We start from the raw sequence: 15,580 nt of genomic DNA, 5'->3' as shown, positions 1-15,580 counted from the left end.
ATATAACTGATGTAATTTGTGAAACATGTCTAGCCCTCCTTGCTACCCGCTTACAAAATTGTTAACAACACTAGCTGACCAATATCATGTTTTAGGGGTGGACGGGCCATTGTTACCGATGAATAATTATTCTTCTTTAACGTGGTTTACCAATCCGAAACAATTTTTAAAAGACTGCTCATTTTTTCACTACAGCAGAGAACTAAAAGTTAAGCACATCGATAAAAAAATTCCTCAAAAATGTTTACCACCCTAAAAATTGTTTTAAATTAAAAATTTTTTTTGTTAAAAAATTGAAATCATCAAACCGAAACTTTAAAAAAATTATAATCTACCATAATATGCTGAGTATTCAAACACAATAACGCCATCCTAATTTACTGAAAGCTAATATCTATGAATAGACTTCATGACTTAACTTGTTGACTTGTTGCAGAACATGTCTGCATGACTCACAAGCATATTCATTAGCTTCATTACACTAAAGCTGGTTAGCACGTTGCACTACTCCAGGTAATATGGCATGGCACTACTTTAGTGTTCTACAAATTACAACAAAAAGTAGATAAACAGCAATTTCCTGCTAAAGTCATTACACTGGGTATAAATATACTCGTAGAAGATATACGCTTGCATTGTTAGCATCTTTGTGCAAAAATTTTCAATTTATGAAAAAGCGGTAATGTCTGACCGAACTTTTTAATCTGGATTGATACAAAGCCCCTATGTAGGCAAAATGGAACATAATTATTACCAATCAATGTATTGATTCCTAAAATGGATATATGTGGAAGCATTTTTATTTTCGCAGACGTTCTTAGCTGCACTTTTATTTTACCCACACTAGGTAGTCAGCTGGCACTGCTAAAGTGATATTGATTTTGGATATCTGCTTTTCCGGAATGAAAATTAAGTTTAAAAGCACTTGATCTTAAAACTTTTGAAGAGTGGGCAAATTAAGCAAGGGGTGCAAAAATCGTTCGAGGCAAATAAATCAACTGTAAGAATACCAAAATTGCATCATTTTTATAACAATTTTGTAATAATGTTTGCCTGGTATATATGTATATGTTTTTCGCCTTTTGTAATTATATGAAGATTGCCCAAATAGGTGATCGAAATGTTGGCACTAGAATAATTTTTTTGCCGGAAGAACAATTGTACCATTAAACAATGCTTGGCAGCAACAGCATATTCAATAATGTAAAAGTTAACACTATGCTGACACTGTCAACCAAAAGATTATACTAAATCTGTTAAGAGGAACAACATTGACATATTTTGTCCAATTATTATTAAAAATTATTGTATCCTAGCAAATAATAAAAACAAGCATCTTTAAAAAAAATTAAGGGGTCCATATTGTATGTTTGGACCTTAATTAACTGTTATGCTGCTTACTTGATTTGTAAACAGAAGAACCGGAGCTTGCCCTCGATATGCCTTCAGGTTCGGAGGCAGTGCTATTATCCTGGTAGGTTGCTTCCAGTTCATTGGAAGGTGCCAACTTAAGAAAATATAAACAAGTTTTAATGTTAGTACATATATATATATATATATATATATATATATATATAAATATATTTGGGTCAAGCATGTTGTCAGTTTGTGTTGAAATATGTTTGACATATATGTACAAATTTGAACCTATAATGACACATTCCATATTGCTTTACCAGATATAAATCAATATGTAAACAAATTTTAAGATGTGAATATTTTATCAAAACAGTGGATCCACCTAATTTTGTTATTCATATGGAAATTTGTTTACACATTGATTTATATCTGGTAAGCAATATGGAAATTGTTAATATAGGTTCAAATACATTTACTAACAAAAGTTTATGTGGATAACAGACCAGTTTCAGTATAACGTAACCCATTGTAATTACCCAAAATTATAGTTGTTTAAAAAATAAAGGTAAAATCATTTTTCTTTTTCAGCAATACACTTAAAATTGCTGAACTTATTAATTGTTTAAGTTTATATAAGAAAAATCACCACGTAATATTTAATTTGTTTTTCAGTCGGCTACCGAGTATCAATATTTGTTTAGTTGGGCGTCTCCTATCAGGCATATGGCAATGCTAGTTTAAAACTACTAAACCAATACACTTTTTAGTTTAAAAAATTAAAACAACAGCAAAAAAACATATTGAAGTGACTGCAGGGAAAGCAACACAACTAAATACAGCACATGTCTTTTAAAACTATTAAAAATGATAAGGATACCGAAAGGTTTAATTTCACCGACCTCAATCGGTATGTCGTTCTCGCCCTCAGGTACAGGGGCTCCGAACTTTTTCTGCAGGGCAAGTTGGGTTTCGCGTTCCAGCTTTCTAATGTCGTCAATGGTCAGCCCGAACCACTCATCCTGCCAGCACCAAGCCTGCTTGTGGGCTCGCAACATTACCTTTCGCAAACCTTTCAAAATAAAAACCGCAGCTTTGTGAAAAAATCAAACCTTTTGGTAAAAAAATTGGCAAGTTTAAGGGTAAAGAGGTTTACCCTTTTGGTAAGTCTAAAGGTAAAGAGATTTGCCTAATTTTGTTAGGCAATTTATATGTATCTTTATAATCACACATATATAATGGTATACAGGTAAAAATCATTACTTTATTTAAGGCACAGCTAATAGAGGTACAGTATGTGTTTTTTAAAGCAGATTTTTCTCGAAAATTTTTACCAAAAAAATAATAAAAAAATATTAAAAATCTTACCAACATCATGAATAAACTTTTCAATCTTTGATTGCATTCCCCAATATTTAAACTCAACCTAAAAATTATCAATTGGTAACAAGGTAAAGTACTTGTATTAAACTAAAAAAGTTAATTTTTTTATAGTATATAACTCACAGCAAAAACTTTCAGGAATTAAATGAAAAAACACATCTACCCACTTATCCAAAAATGCAATTTAAAAAGGGGCAATATATATTCCAGCGTACTTTGCATATTTTGTAGGCACACATAACAGTGTCTCTCATTTCAGTTGGAGTGTTTTTGGCTTTAGCAAGCCAGTCATCTGCCAACGGACCTCTTCCAGTTTTTTTAGACTTGTAACATTTTGGATCTTCTTCTTTCTTATAATCACTGGTTTGTTCCTCCACTATGTCAATATTGTCTGTAACAACAAATATTATGGCAGTTTTTTCTACATTCCAAATATATCTTTCTGAGCTTGCGCACATTATCTTTGGATAAGGACTTAGGACTTATTATGACCACAACGTGTGACTTACATTTTAAATTAGTTTGATGGGTTTTCTATATAAGGCGAAAATTTTAAAATAATGCAATAAATGCTGCAATATGTTGAAGTGGACATAAATATTCAAAATATAGAGCTATTTCTTGGATTGTGCACACTGCACATCATCCTTAGATAACAATAGCTAAGCACTTATAATGACAAAAACATGTGCTAACAATCACCTACTGAAACCATTTATTGATGTCTAATGTCTATACTTATACAGTTTGTTGGAAATCACTGTGTGAAAATTCCCTTTGTCAAAATATTTACCCAGGGTTGCCACAAACTTTTATAAAAACAATTGTAAGACACTTTCAAAAAAAAATTATAGTTTACAGCTTTTCAAAGGCCCAGGAGAGCTCAACATTTTTGATATATAATTTGAAATTAAAACATATATATATGCCGTGATCAAAACAATAAAAAATATTAAAAAAAATGGTTTTACAAGACAGTTTTTTGAACACAGCTTCAGTTGGACATAAAAAAACCAAAGACATTTTAATACATCAATTAATTCAAAGCAACCCTGTATACATATACAATCCAATTAAATTACCACCTGAAATTAAAGCGAAATTGGGCATCTTGTATTATGGGATCATGTAACACAGGCTCTTAATAAAGCCTTCGGCACAAAGCTAAACCAATTTGCAGTTTGTAAAGAGCCAAACCCTGATATGTAACATACATAATAATTCTTCTTACCAACGACACGGCTCCGTAATTCAGAAGCGGAAAGGTTAAAGACATTATTTTGGTCTCCAGTATCATCATAGTATCGAGTTTCAATATCAATGGAGAATTTTTCTACAAAGGGACATGTGTATCTCGTTCTAGTGTAAGGGTAAGCATTCCACGCCTCCTCTTCAACTATTAAAGCATCTTTCGGCAAAATTGACACCAGCCAGCCTGCAAAAAACATGTAACATATTTTACAAAATTATAAGGTTTACAATGTCCGAAGATTTAATTGTTTTTGTTATAAATATACTTCGAAAAACAAAGTTATAATCCATTCTTTCCGTCATATTTAGGTTTTATCATTTTTTTATCTGACAACTGAATTTAATTAGTTTTTCTTTATTGCCATCTATAAAACCTTTTCGAATTGAAAAAAGTGGGAAATGAAAGCATTGTATATTACCTGGAATATGCTTGCTGATGTGATAAATCTTTTGTGTATGTTGCCCACTTCCACCAGGCCCATCAGTGTACGGTTTATTTTCAATAATCTCAACCCCACTTTCCTTGCCCTGGCTTTCTTCTCTGCTTTTTTTCTGTTAAAATGATTTGCATAAAGATATGATTTATTTTGTTTAAAAAGCAAGAAGTCAGATTAAACTTCCTAAATAGACTCCAACTTTCAGTTAAAGGTAAATAACTATAAAGGCCCGTTTACACTACAGCTGCACTGAGCTGAGCAAAGCGTATTTGCATTTAAATTCTATTGTGGTGAGCGTTTTACGCTTTGCTAAACTCAAGCCCAGTGCAGCAGCTGCAGCTAGCTTAAAGTTACGCTTTGCTAAACTCAAGCCCCGAGCAGCTGGAAAAAATACGCTTTGGAGCGATTTTCACGCTTTGCTAAACTCAAGCCCAGTGCAGCTATAGAAAAACGTTACGTTTTGTCGCGATTTTTACGCCCAGCGCAGCTTACTGCAGCTGTAGTGAAAACAATTCCACGCCCAGTGCAGCTGAAGTGTAAACGGACCTTAAAAGCCAAGAGTACCTTAAAAGCACTTTATTTTAAAACAATCTCAGAATGACTATAATTTTACAGTAATACAATTTACCTGTATCATGTACAGTTGAGCAATTCTGTATTGTTGTACGCTCATGGGCATAGGGATGCGATATTCTTTAATAAGCATGTTGATTTCTTATTGCAGCACTAGTTTAGTTTTTGAACTTGTTATTATCATCATTCTGGCCAAAAATGGTTTGGTATTGTGAACAAGAACATCCTTTTTAAAGTAATTCAACGTCCACAGATGACCGTAGCCTAAATCCGTTTGGAAACAATAATTACATTAAAAACTATTTCTATTTTTCCACAAGGAAGATTGTTCAAAAATATTGCAAACTTACTGATCTGGTTGAATAGCCTATAGGCACCTGTTGAGGCTATTTACCCTGATAACCAAGTAATTTAAATTGCTTTCTGAAAAAATCATTGAATTTATACAAAAATGGAAAATTAAATCTAATATTACCACAACCTAAACACAGACGCAAACCCTAACCCAAATCAATATATAATCACGTATTGGTGCAACGGTAAAAGAGAGATTCGGTCAAATAGCCACTTTAAAAAAATGAACGCAAAATATAGAGTTTGTCTAGAATCCTACGACTTTTTTACAGTAACGAAACAAGTTGTGAAAATTGTAACTGCAATAAATAAATAAACGAGTATAAATATAATAATATTACGTGACCCACCCAACAAACTCGCACCTTACGCCAAATAATGTTAGCAATGGAAACCCCCGGACGAAAATGTGGTAAGATTCTAGACGAGCGCCCCTAAATGTGCAAAAAGGGTCGCTTTGAAATGCATTCATAGATATACCTTAACTAGACTTTCCCACAATCAGACGCTAATTCCAACATTACTGACGGCTCGCTTGCTTCTGAACTGTGTACTGAGAGCACCTTGCAGACCAGCTGTTAAACTCTTGCTCAGAATGTAAACAAAAACAGTAGCTTGATAGCAGCGCTTAGTGGTGAGTTGCGTATAAAAATTACATCGCTTGCTGGAACATGCTAAAGTTAGCAAAGGTAACTTTCACTGCAAAATCACACGGAAAGAGTGTTGTTGAAATATGTCTGGATGAATACCAATTTCTTGACTTTTTTGACTTATTTATTTAAGCTACGATTATAAACTCTTTGATTTACGCTAATGACTTTACCGCAAGATAATATATTTTTAGTAATTGGCTTATTCGTCATTAACGGAGCAGGTTAAAATCTCAACTTCCAATTTACCTTTTTTTTTTAATTTGCTAAGCGAAATAAAATTGCTCTGAATGCTTTCAGCCATTTTGTTGGTTTAGCAATTATTTTCGTTGGTATAATATGGCTAAATAAATTTGACATATTACCAGGACGATTATTTTTTGACTTGATAAATACAATTTCAGAGAACTGTGGCTACACATGTGTACCGAAATGAAAAGTTTAAAATATATGGATTGAAGGTAACATATAAGACACGATTTAGTGGGTGATGACGACCCCAGAATAGGTTTAGGCTACCCCACGTGGGATCGCAACCCATAGGTTGGAGCAGAGGCGTAGCCAGGGTATTTTGCGCCCGGGGACAAACTATAAAGTTTCCATGTTTAAACACATTTTTATATTACATTAACATAATATACCTTACTTATAGCAGTGGTTCTTAACCTTTTTTTATCTGCTTCCCCTTTGTTAATTTTGCTATGCCTTGCGCCCCCTACGAAAAGCAATTCGACATTTTTCAATTAAATGTCAATGAAACAACATGAAAATAGTGAAGTGCACGGTTGGCCGCGCGAAGCGCTAAAAAAATTGAGTTTTATTTGTTTGAATTGGCTAAACTTTGTATAGGTACAGTAATTCAGGAGGATTTTCGAATTGGGCACAGAACAAATTATACTCGTGCTCGACAGCACAACCTGGTTTTGACAAACGTGTTGTGAGGGCATTGACTCTATAGTTGTAAGGCTGTTGAGCGCAAAAAATAAACATTGCGTTATGGTGTTTGAAAGATGTGACGACACATGATACAACGACAATATTGCAAAAACATTAGCCTATAGATTCGCGCAAAAAAGTTCAAGCCCCCTGTTGCTAGCCTGTTATAATATATAAAATATGGATAAAAAATAGTTCGAAAATGGGGATAACTTTGATCGTTTATTAATAAACTATAATTTTACTAAAAGGTCGTTATACCTTCGATGACATGTGTAGGCTATTACTAATAGACAGAAAAAGTGCAATGGCGCTTAAAGAGACTTGTGGTAAAAAGGCAACAAAACAATTAGAATTTTAATCGAACATTGTATTTCAAGAAGAAGCAGCCTCATTTTGACTTTTGTAAGCTTCATTTTGGCGCCCCTGTACCTTGGCGCCCGGGGACATGTGGGGCACGGTTAGTTTGTTGAAGACTCCTGACTCCAACCACAATAATTCTGGTGATAATAATTGTATTAGCTGATAAGTGAACAACCAGTTCAAACTATAGTCGGCGGAACAAGTTAACATGGAGGAGATGCTACTTGCAAATAGCAAATTTGTAAACAGCACAGTCGATAACTGAGAAGAAGTTCTGTGGGCCCAGTTAAGAGTACTAGTCAGCCCGTAGTGACTCTAGTGAGTCCCGAAAGGAACTGATTCTCAGTCCAATCGTGATGACTTAATGAAGCCGAAACGAAATGTCAATTAAGATAACAACACTGAGGTGCAATTAGCATTGCTTTGACGCAGAATGCGAATAACAAATCACCCCCCCCCCCCCCCCCACCACCCCCACCCCCCAACTGACTAAAAATAAAGGAAAGTCACACGTAATTTAGGAAACTTGTTGTTTACAAACAAACCGGTGTGGTATTATGAAACTAAACCAAGTTTATCGCGCGAAAAACAAAAAAAATTCGTCTATTTGGTTTCAGTTAGCAAAACGTTTACTTAGACCAGGGGTCGGCAATCTTTTTTGCGCACATACTAAGTTACTTAAAATAGTCGAAAAGTATGTGAAATGGACTAGTGTCTAATTTGTGAAAGAGGCGGCGGGAAGGATGAATTACATCGGCGGGCCGTATAAAATTTTAACCCCTTAACATTAAATTCTCTGAAATAGCCACTCGGTAAAAAGTTTGGTAAAGTGGGTCGCAAAATTTAAAAGGTTTCGTGCCTTATACAAGAAAGGTTCAGAAGCACTGCTCTGGTCAATATGCTACTTAATATGTACATGTAAATTACCTTCGAGTTTACGTAACAAGACAGAAAAACATGACAAAACGCCTGTATGACGTAACATACATCAGTGTGATTAGATCTGAATCAACCCAATTTTAAAGAAATTGGTTCTTGAATTTGGCTTATATTTAACTTTTGATTCTGAAATAAAGCATGCTCTCTGCAGTCACTTTGGGTTTTTGGGTGAATCTGCTAGCTGTTGGCTATTGCTTAAAGGCCAAACGACTGGCATTTGATGAGCAGTGCCATCGCTGTTCAATTGAAATCAATTGCACATTGCAAGTTGGAATAATCGGGCAATTCAGTTCGGATGATTTAATTTTATTGAACAGCATCACAGACTTTATCAACAATGATGATTTTAATTCCTGGAAAATTAATTTGACGTAAGTCCTACAGTTATACTAATCTGTTATTAAGTCAACATACTAGACTTTAAGTTTTACGATATTTTATTAGACTGGTTGACAATTTATTGCCTGATGATCCTGATGTAATTTCGGGTTGGCGAATAGTTAATCAAGTTGCGGACAACTTGGAAATGAGTCATATTGCCGTTCTTATCGGGCCTCTTAACAGCATTAGCTTGGAACAGGTTAGTTTAAAACCGCTAAGAAGTTGAAAATACGTAAAATTGACATATATGCAAATTTACACTGAGAACAATAGTACAGCAGACTCAGAAAGCATGACTTGTCGAGTTTTTAAATCGAAATCAAAGTCAGTTTTACGAGCTAAAACTGGTCAAATTCCCTTAAAAAACTGAACCATATTTTTTTTTGAAAAAAAATAAACTATATTTGTTTTGAAAAATTTGCATATAACTTGAGTATGTGACTGTGTATCTTGTATTAAGGCGAAACAATTAAGGCAACGTTAAAGAGGCTATTGTTCTTTAAAATCTCGCAAAACACCTAAAAATATTTGGCTATACAGTTTTGTGTATTTTTTTCCTCAATCAAAACACTTTTTTCAACTTGGTTATTTCGGATAGCACAGAGATTTTCACGGGTTAAAGCAGGGATTCTTAAACTGTTGTCCATGGGACCCTTGGGGGTCCGTAAACTAGTTTTAGGGGGTCCATGAAGTCAAATTAAAATATCAGTGTATATTTAAGAAGTAATTTAGTAATTTAAGAAAAGAGTTTAATTGAAAATATATGGTTATATGCACTGAATGTATTTAGACTTCATTTTACTTTTACATTTTGTTGACCAAAAAATGCAGATTTCAAGTCTATTACGTCATTTTTGAAAATTTCTTGCCTACCATGGTCCGCGCGAAGCAAAAAAAAATTATAGGGGTACGCGGTAAAAAAATTTAAGAACCCCTGGTTTAAAGTAAGTTTAGACGAGGTAGTATTTAACCTAAAACGAATGTAGAACTACAATGTATTCTAATCTTACTTATATCTGTACAAATTCTCTTTTTAGATACATCCTATAACAGTGGCTTTGGAAATCAAACATCTTGCGCCAGGTGGATTTCAAATGGCAGATGACGAAAGATTTGCGGCGTTATATCACTTTAAAGAAGACAGCTGTCTCAGCCAGGTTTTGGATTACCTCAATCCAAATATCGTCTTAGTCGGGGTTTTCTCAGTAGGGGAAGGCGGGTCAAAACGGACCCCTTATGAGATAAACGCCATTTTCCGAGTTTTGCAAAATATTTTTTGATCAGTATAGGGTAGTAACCGAAAAGTCTCATGATAAGTTGATCCTATGCCAAAAAACAACCCAAGAACCAGCATACATTCTGAATAAATTACCTTTTTGCCGATTTTTGCGCGGAGCAAATCGGACCCCACTAATAACAGATATAAGAATTGCCTTGTTGTGTGAAAATGGTGGATCAAGGATTTTAGTTTAGGGGGGCGGCGCATACAGATTTTCAGATATATTGTTGCGTCACAACAGACGTCATAATTCAAGTAATGGTATACATGACGCCTTAGAAGTTGAAAATATTTTTAAAAAGTAGGACAAAACACACAAAGAAACCAAAATAGGAGTATACGTTTGCATCAACATCAACATTAAAGTTAAATAATTATAAATGGGCCGTATAAACTACCTAATATTTCTCTAATGCCATACCAGCTTATAAGTAATAAAATGATTAGTATCAAATATTTTTTTTTACAACAGATCTTGTAAAAAATTTTAGTTGTTTGGCCTTTCTGCAAAACTGATCCAAACATAAAATAATGATATCCCGTACCAAAATGTCTTACTGAAAGGCTAATAAAAAAACAGCAGAAGTTTTTAGTTGATTTGCACTGGTAAAAACGGACTACCTTGTGTGTTTTCCGTTTTGCCCCGTTTAGCGTCCAGGGGTTCGTTTTGCCCCAACACTATGCATCGGATGAAAACCTGATTTATTTTAAATCTCTAAACTTAAAAACTCCGACTGTCTCGGATTAATAAACATACACTTGCCTTATCTACGAATTATTTAGCAAACGTTTTTTCGACGATAGTCCACTGTTCAGTAAAGAAAAATTGACGCTGGCAATTTTCGTTAACGGGAAAAGTAAGGGGTCCGTTTTTCCCGCCTTCCGTAAGTATATTGTAGTTTAAGGTTTAGTTTAGAATTATAAATAGAGATAACAGGGGACCAAATAAACACAATGAAAAAGTTCAATATGTTAAGAGCTCGAGCCCTACCCAAACAACCACCGATATAAACGCTAAAGACGTCATACGAAAATCTTACGTTCAGATAGATTATATGTTCACCTGTGTTATCAGCTCAACGACAACGTGAAGAATGGCGGGATACGGCATCTTACTGTTTTATCCGCGCTTGATCTTGAGGATGAATCAACGCTGAACGAAATCAAAAATTTCGCAAGTAGCGAAAAAGACTGGACTGCGCAGTTCGCTTTTTATAGGGTAAGATCATATAGTTAATACCTAAAAGCGCTTCGCTTTCCGTATTTTTATGCCAGCTTTACCAACTAATACATAGGGTCTGCATTACTTACAAGCTGACAAGGCTCAAAAAACCTTACTGTGGTGCTAAATAGTCGGCCATTTCCAGCCATGTTGCATGAAAATATCATAAAATTAAGTTTTGTCAATCCATCAGAAAAAAACAGGTGACTAAATAAAACGACTTAATTGTTGTATATATTAGTCTTAAAGCCTTACAGGATTTTTGGACGCCCATAATGAATTAAAAATAAGTTTGCGCGTCTAGCAAATAGCTTTGGTTTTTCTATCACATTGGAAACATATCACTTAGAATTTATTACGGCTTAACTGAAATTACAATTTTTTTTACCAACTTTAAATATAAGGGACTAAAATCATCCCGATTTGTGATTTTTTGCCACATATCTAAGATAATTTTATTGTAATTTAATATTAGCATTTTTATTTTATTTATTTCATACTTCGCACTTCCAAACCAGCTGCCATTCGACAGCTCGAAGCTTGAAGTCGTCTTGCTGGAAATCAAACACCACGGCTCCAATGCCACTCTGCTTTTAGCCAACGCAGAGCTGGCCTTTCAAATCGCCGAAGTAGCATATCGCCTAAATATGACGTCATCTAAAGGCTGGACCTGGTACGTTCTTGGTGATGACGTCGGCGTTGGAAGAATATACAATTTAGATCCGATGATATATTCAAGTCAATTCAGTAGTAAGTTACATTTTGCGAGCATTGTGTTGGTATTTGAAATCCCAATGTTAAATAATTGCTGCCTTAAGTCAATGAATTGACTTAGTGAATTGACTTAGGTAAACTTAAGTCATTGTTTTTAAATGACTTGACTTGACTTATGTCTTACGAACTAACCAATGACTCACTTAAGTCTTTTTTTTTGTTAACCAATTTTAAAAGTTCGAGGTTTAATTTTCATGACACGACTTGACTTGGAATTAACCTGCTATAATTGGGACTTAATTGGGACTTGACTTTTTATTCATGTAAAAAGACTTGACTTGAACTTAAGTTATTCTCCAAGTGACTTGACTTGTACTTAAGTTATTTTGCATATGACTTGACTTGGGACTAAAGTCATTTCAAAATAGCTTGATAACAACACTGATGATTTCCCCATACACTTTATGATTTTTATTTAAAGATTCGCTATTTTGTTTAGTTAGGCGTACAATCCAAGTATTACAGTTTGGAAGAGGGTTTCCCAAAGGGTGAGTAATGAATAGAGTAGTAGGACAAAATAAATTTAACTTAAATCTTTAAATCAATGTTTACTGTGTTTTTTTCTGGTATTTGATATGCCAATGTCAAGTCTTTAAAAAAAATTGAGCAGCAGCACGTTATCTAGTTTATTTGTGCAGAATCACAAAACGATATATTTTGTTTTTTGTTTTTTATCGTTAAACTTTTTATTAAAGTATCGCGAAAAAGTTAAAATAGACAACAAACTTACACCATTTGGAATTTTTTGCTCAAGGGGTCTAAAACATAGACGTTTGCTGTTTTATTCGTCATGAAGCTTTACTTAGTTTCTATACCCAGGTCTGATCGGAGCAAGGGTTCTCTGTAGTAGCCCGCGACTTCACCAGTTCGACCGATACCTGGCCAATCACGGAAAACAAGATACGAAACGAAGTTACGTGTCCGACCTCTATTCGAATTCTCTGTTGGCCGTGGCCGAAGAACTTGACCACTCTTGCACAATTCGAGTACGTTCGTTTGTCTAGTTATAAAGAAGACTTGCTAATAAGCATTAAAGTTTCAAACGCAAAACCTTAAACCTATATGGAGACATCGTCCATAGGCACTATATTCAGTACTTGTCATTGAACAAATTATTCACAATAGAAAGAAAGGATTTTAATCAAAAAGTAGCGAATTTATAGCATCCAATATAATACGTGTAGTCAATATTTCCTCAGTGGCGTACTTGAGCAAACTGTAAACATGTAAAATTTGAAGTTTCACATCGCAGCACGTTTCGAATATTAATTATTCTTTAAAACAAAAACATTCAACTTCAAAGCGTAAGTTTAAACTACAATTTTAAACCGAATGCGATAAGAACAAATGTAACATCTACAGTAAACCAGAGGTTCTTAAACTGTTTCAACGCGGACCCTTGAACAATTTGTTTGGTTCGCGTGCACCAGGGTCGGCATAAAATTTTAAATGTCCAATACATTTAGGCAGAAGGCGCCAGAGTATTTTATTTTTTTATTATATAATTTTAGTTCAAAAATATCATATGTTTTAAGTTATACACCAAGATTTTCATTAGGCCTTCATGGAACCCCTAAAGCTAGTGCACGTACCCCTAAGTAAGGGGTCCATTGACTCCAATTTATCTAAACTGACTATTTCATCACGCGCAGGCCACAGGTCGCAGTCACCAGGCGAGCAGTCACTTTGCCACGAAGACGCAGAAACGTCGCGAAGTTCTCGGGCGTCAGGGTGACATGCGTCGACCGGAGTCAAACCAGAAAGCGCACCTCAAGATCACGACCATACTCGAAAGACCGTTCGTGTACCGCGAGAAAAACGCCAACTCGACAGTACTCAGGGGATACTGCGTCGACCTGGTCCAAGAACTGAGCCGACGGGTGGGCTTTGAATATGAGATGCGACTGGTGGGTGACGGCCAATACGGTGGGCTGGATCCCGCCACCGGCGAATGGGACGGTATGATAGGGGAGGTAAACCGTGGTGAGGCCAACTTGGCCGCCGGGCCCATTACGGTAACCGCGGATCGGGCCAGTGTGGGCGACTTCCTGCCAAGCTACATGGACGTCGGTCTCAAGTTCTTGGTGCAGCGGTACCTCAGTGCCAAGCCGGTGCACGAGTACGACGCATTCGCCTTCCTGCAACCCTTTGACATAACTCTGTACCGCGCTATTTTGCTGAGCGTGGTCGCGCTGGCGGCCTTCCTCAGCCTGCTGTCCAAGCTCAGCCCCTACGGCATCCGCGGCAAGTTCTTCCACTCAGAAAAGGCCGACACAAGGCCGCCGGCGGCGCACGGACAACTGAACGCAGCAGAGCGCAAGTTGAGACGCGAGCGGGCGGACGCGGAGCGCGGCATGGGCCTCAACAACGCGCTCTACTTCGTGTGGGCCGCGCTTTTCTGGCAATCTCCCGAGCGCGTGCCACGCAGCCTCTCCGCGCGCCTCTCCACCATCGTTTGGTACCTGGCCGCTGTCATTTTTGTGGCCAGCTACACCGCACACATGGTGGCCATTGTGTCGCGGCACGACCCAGGCCAGTACGCCATTGGTTCGATGGAGGACCTGCTCATGTGGCCCAACGTCGGCTTTGGAACGGTTGCGAGCAGCGCCGTACAAACCCAGCTTGCCTTGTCGCGCAACAAAATGGCCAGCGAGGTCTACAACAAGCTGACCTTCGACGCCGACAGCTTGCACTATCTTGTGCCTGACGTCGCTGCCGGCGTACAACTTGCAAAACAAGGCCCCTATGCTCTCTTCTGGGACTCGATCGCGCTCGACTACTTCGCGGCGGCTGAGCCCGACTGCGCGCTTAAAACGGTGTCGGTCGGCTTCGGCGCGGTCAAGTTCGCGTTTTTCCTGGAGCGCGATTCGCCGCTTTACGGAGCGCTGTTCGACGCCACAATGGCTCTAAAGGAAAACGGGCATCTTGCGAGTCTCTGGCACAAGTATTTCGCCGAGCTCGAGAAGTGCGGCAACGGCCATCAGCAGCCTGTGCGCCAAATTACCTTGCAAGACCTGGCCGGTGTCTTCTACTTTGTCTTCATATCAATGGTGGTCGGCCTTTGCGTGCTGGCGGTCGAATGGGCGGTGGCCGTGTTCTACGACGTCGACACACGCGACCCACTGGCGCCCCAAGACGTACACAGCGCCTTGTGGAGGCGTAAGGCGCGTCTCTCGCGCGACATTCGCGAGAACTGGTTCCCCGTCGAGCAGACGGTCGAGCGCTGGTCGAAGCTCACGCTCGCGTCGCAAGAGGTCGCCCAAGAAATCGTGAGAATAAGGGCCGGAAGGGAAGCGGAAGTGAAGCGCTCCGAGGTAGTGAGGCGCAGCAGGTCGTGCGAAAGGTGATGGAACGGGCGCCATGTTTTGTCGGTGTATGATGTGCGAAATGGTGATTGTGGTTGCATGGCGATGAAAAATAAAACGACAAACTAAATAAATGCCGATACTAAAACGACAAGTCAAATAAAATTACACTTTTAAACGAACTTCTTGAGTTAAACAAAAAAAACAACGTTTTAATTTGAAACACGATCATTGTGTAGGTTTTACTCGCTACATGTTATCTCTTCAGAGCCAAGCATGACTCTCATTCCATAAACTTTCACCACAAAGTCCCTTCAAAACTGCTTTAATATTTACAACGATTTAGATACAGAGGTTAACATAACACCGCAATCCAT

The 15,580-nt window shown here is 37.3% G+C and overlaps 2 protein-coding genes across 4 annotated transcripts in view; one reads left to right on the top strand and one right to left on the bottom strand.

The window, feature by feature from the left end:
• LOC146140842 (membrane-associated phosphatidylinositol transfer protein 2-like) overlaps window positions 1-5,517 on the bottom strand; it is a 45,607-nt gene extending 40,090 nt beyond the window's left edge. For 2 of the 3 annotated variants that reach the window (XM_083391857.1, XM_083391859.1), the window contains exons 1-7: window positions 5,056-5,517; window positions 4,410-4,542; window positions 3,971-4,174; window positions 2,955-3,130; window positions 2,725-2,782; window positions 2,259-2,428; window positions 1,402-1,507 (exon numbers count right to left, since the gene is read on the bottom strand). In XM_083391857.1, coding sequence (XP_083247983.1) covers window positions 1,402-1,507; window positions 2,259-2,428; window positions 2,725-2,782; window positions 2,955-3,130; window positions 3,971-4,174; window positions 4,410-4,542; window positions 5,056-5,133 — 925 coding nt within the window. In that variant the 5' untranslated portion in view covers window positions 5,134-5,517. The remainder of the gene's footprint in view (window positions 1-1,401; window positions 1,508-2,258; window positions 2,429-2,724; window positions 2,783-2,954; window positions 3,131-3,970; window positions 4,175-4,409; window positions 4,543-5,055) is intronic. The other variant, XM_083391858.1, reaches the window with a different exon arrangement.
• A 3,251-nt stretch (window positions 5,518-8,768) lies between these two features.
• On the top strand, window positions 8,769-15,245 carry LOC146140841 (putative glutamate receptor). The gene is made up of 6 exons (XM_083392718.1): window positions 8,769-8,822; window positions 9,661-9,780; window positions 10,978-11,121; window positions 11,643-11,874; window positions 12,718-12,884; window positions 13,551-15,245. Exons 1-6 carry the CDS (start codon window positions 8,769-8,771, stop codon window positions 15,243-15,245), a joined length of 2,412 nt encoding a protein of 803 aa, XP_083248844.1.
• The last annotated feature ends 335 nt before the right edge of the window (window positions 15,246-15,580 follow it).

The sequence above is a fragment of the Ascidiella aspersa genome, chromosome 6, assembly GCF_963924565.1.
Source record: "Ascidiella aspersa chromosome 6, kaAscAspe10.2, whole genome shotgun sequence".
NCBI lineage: Eukaryota > Metazoa > Chordata > Ascidiacea > Phlebobranchia > Ascidiidae > Ascidiella > Ascidiella aspersa.
Note: the sequence above shows the minus strand (reverse complement) of the source record. Positions and strands in the feature narration are given on the sequence as shown.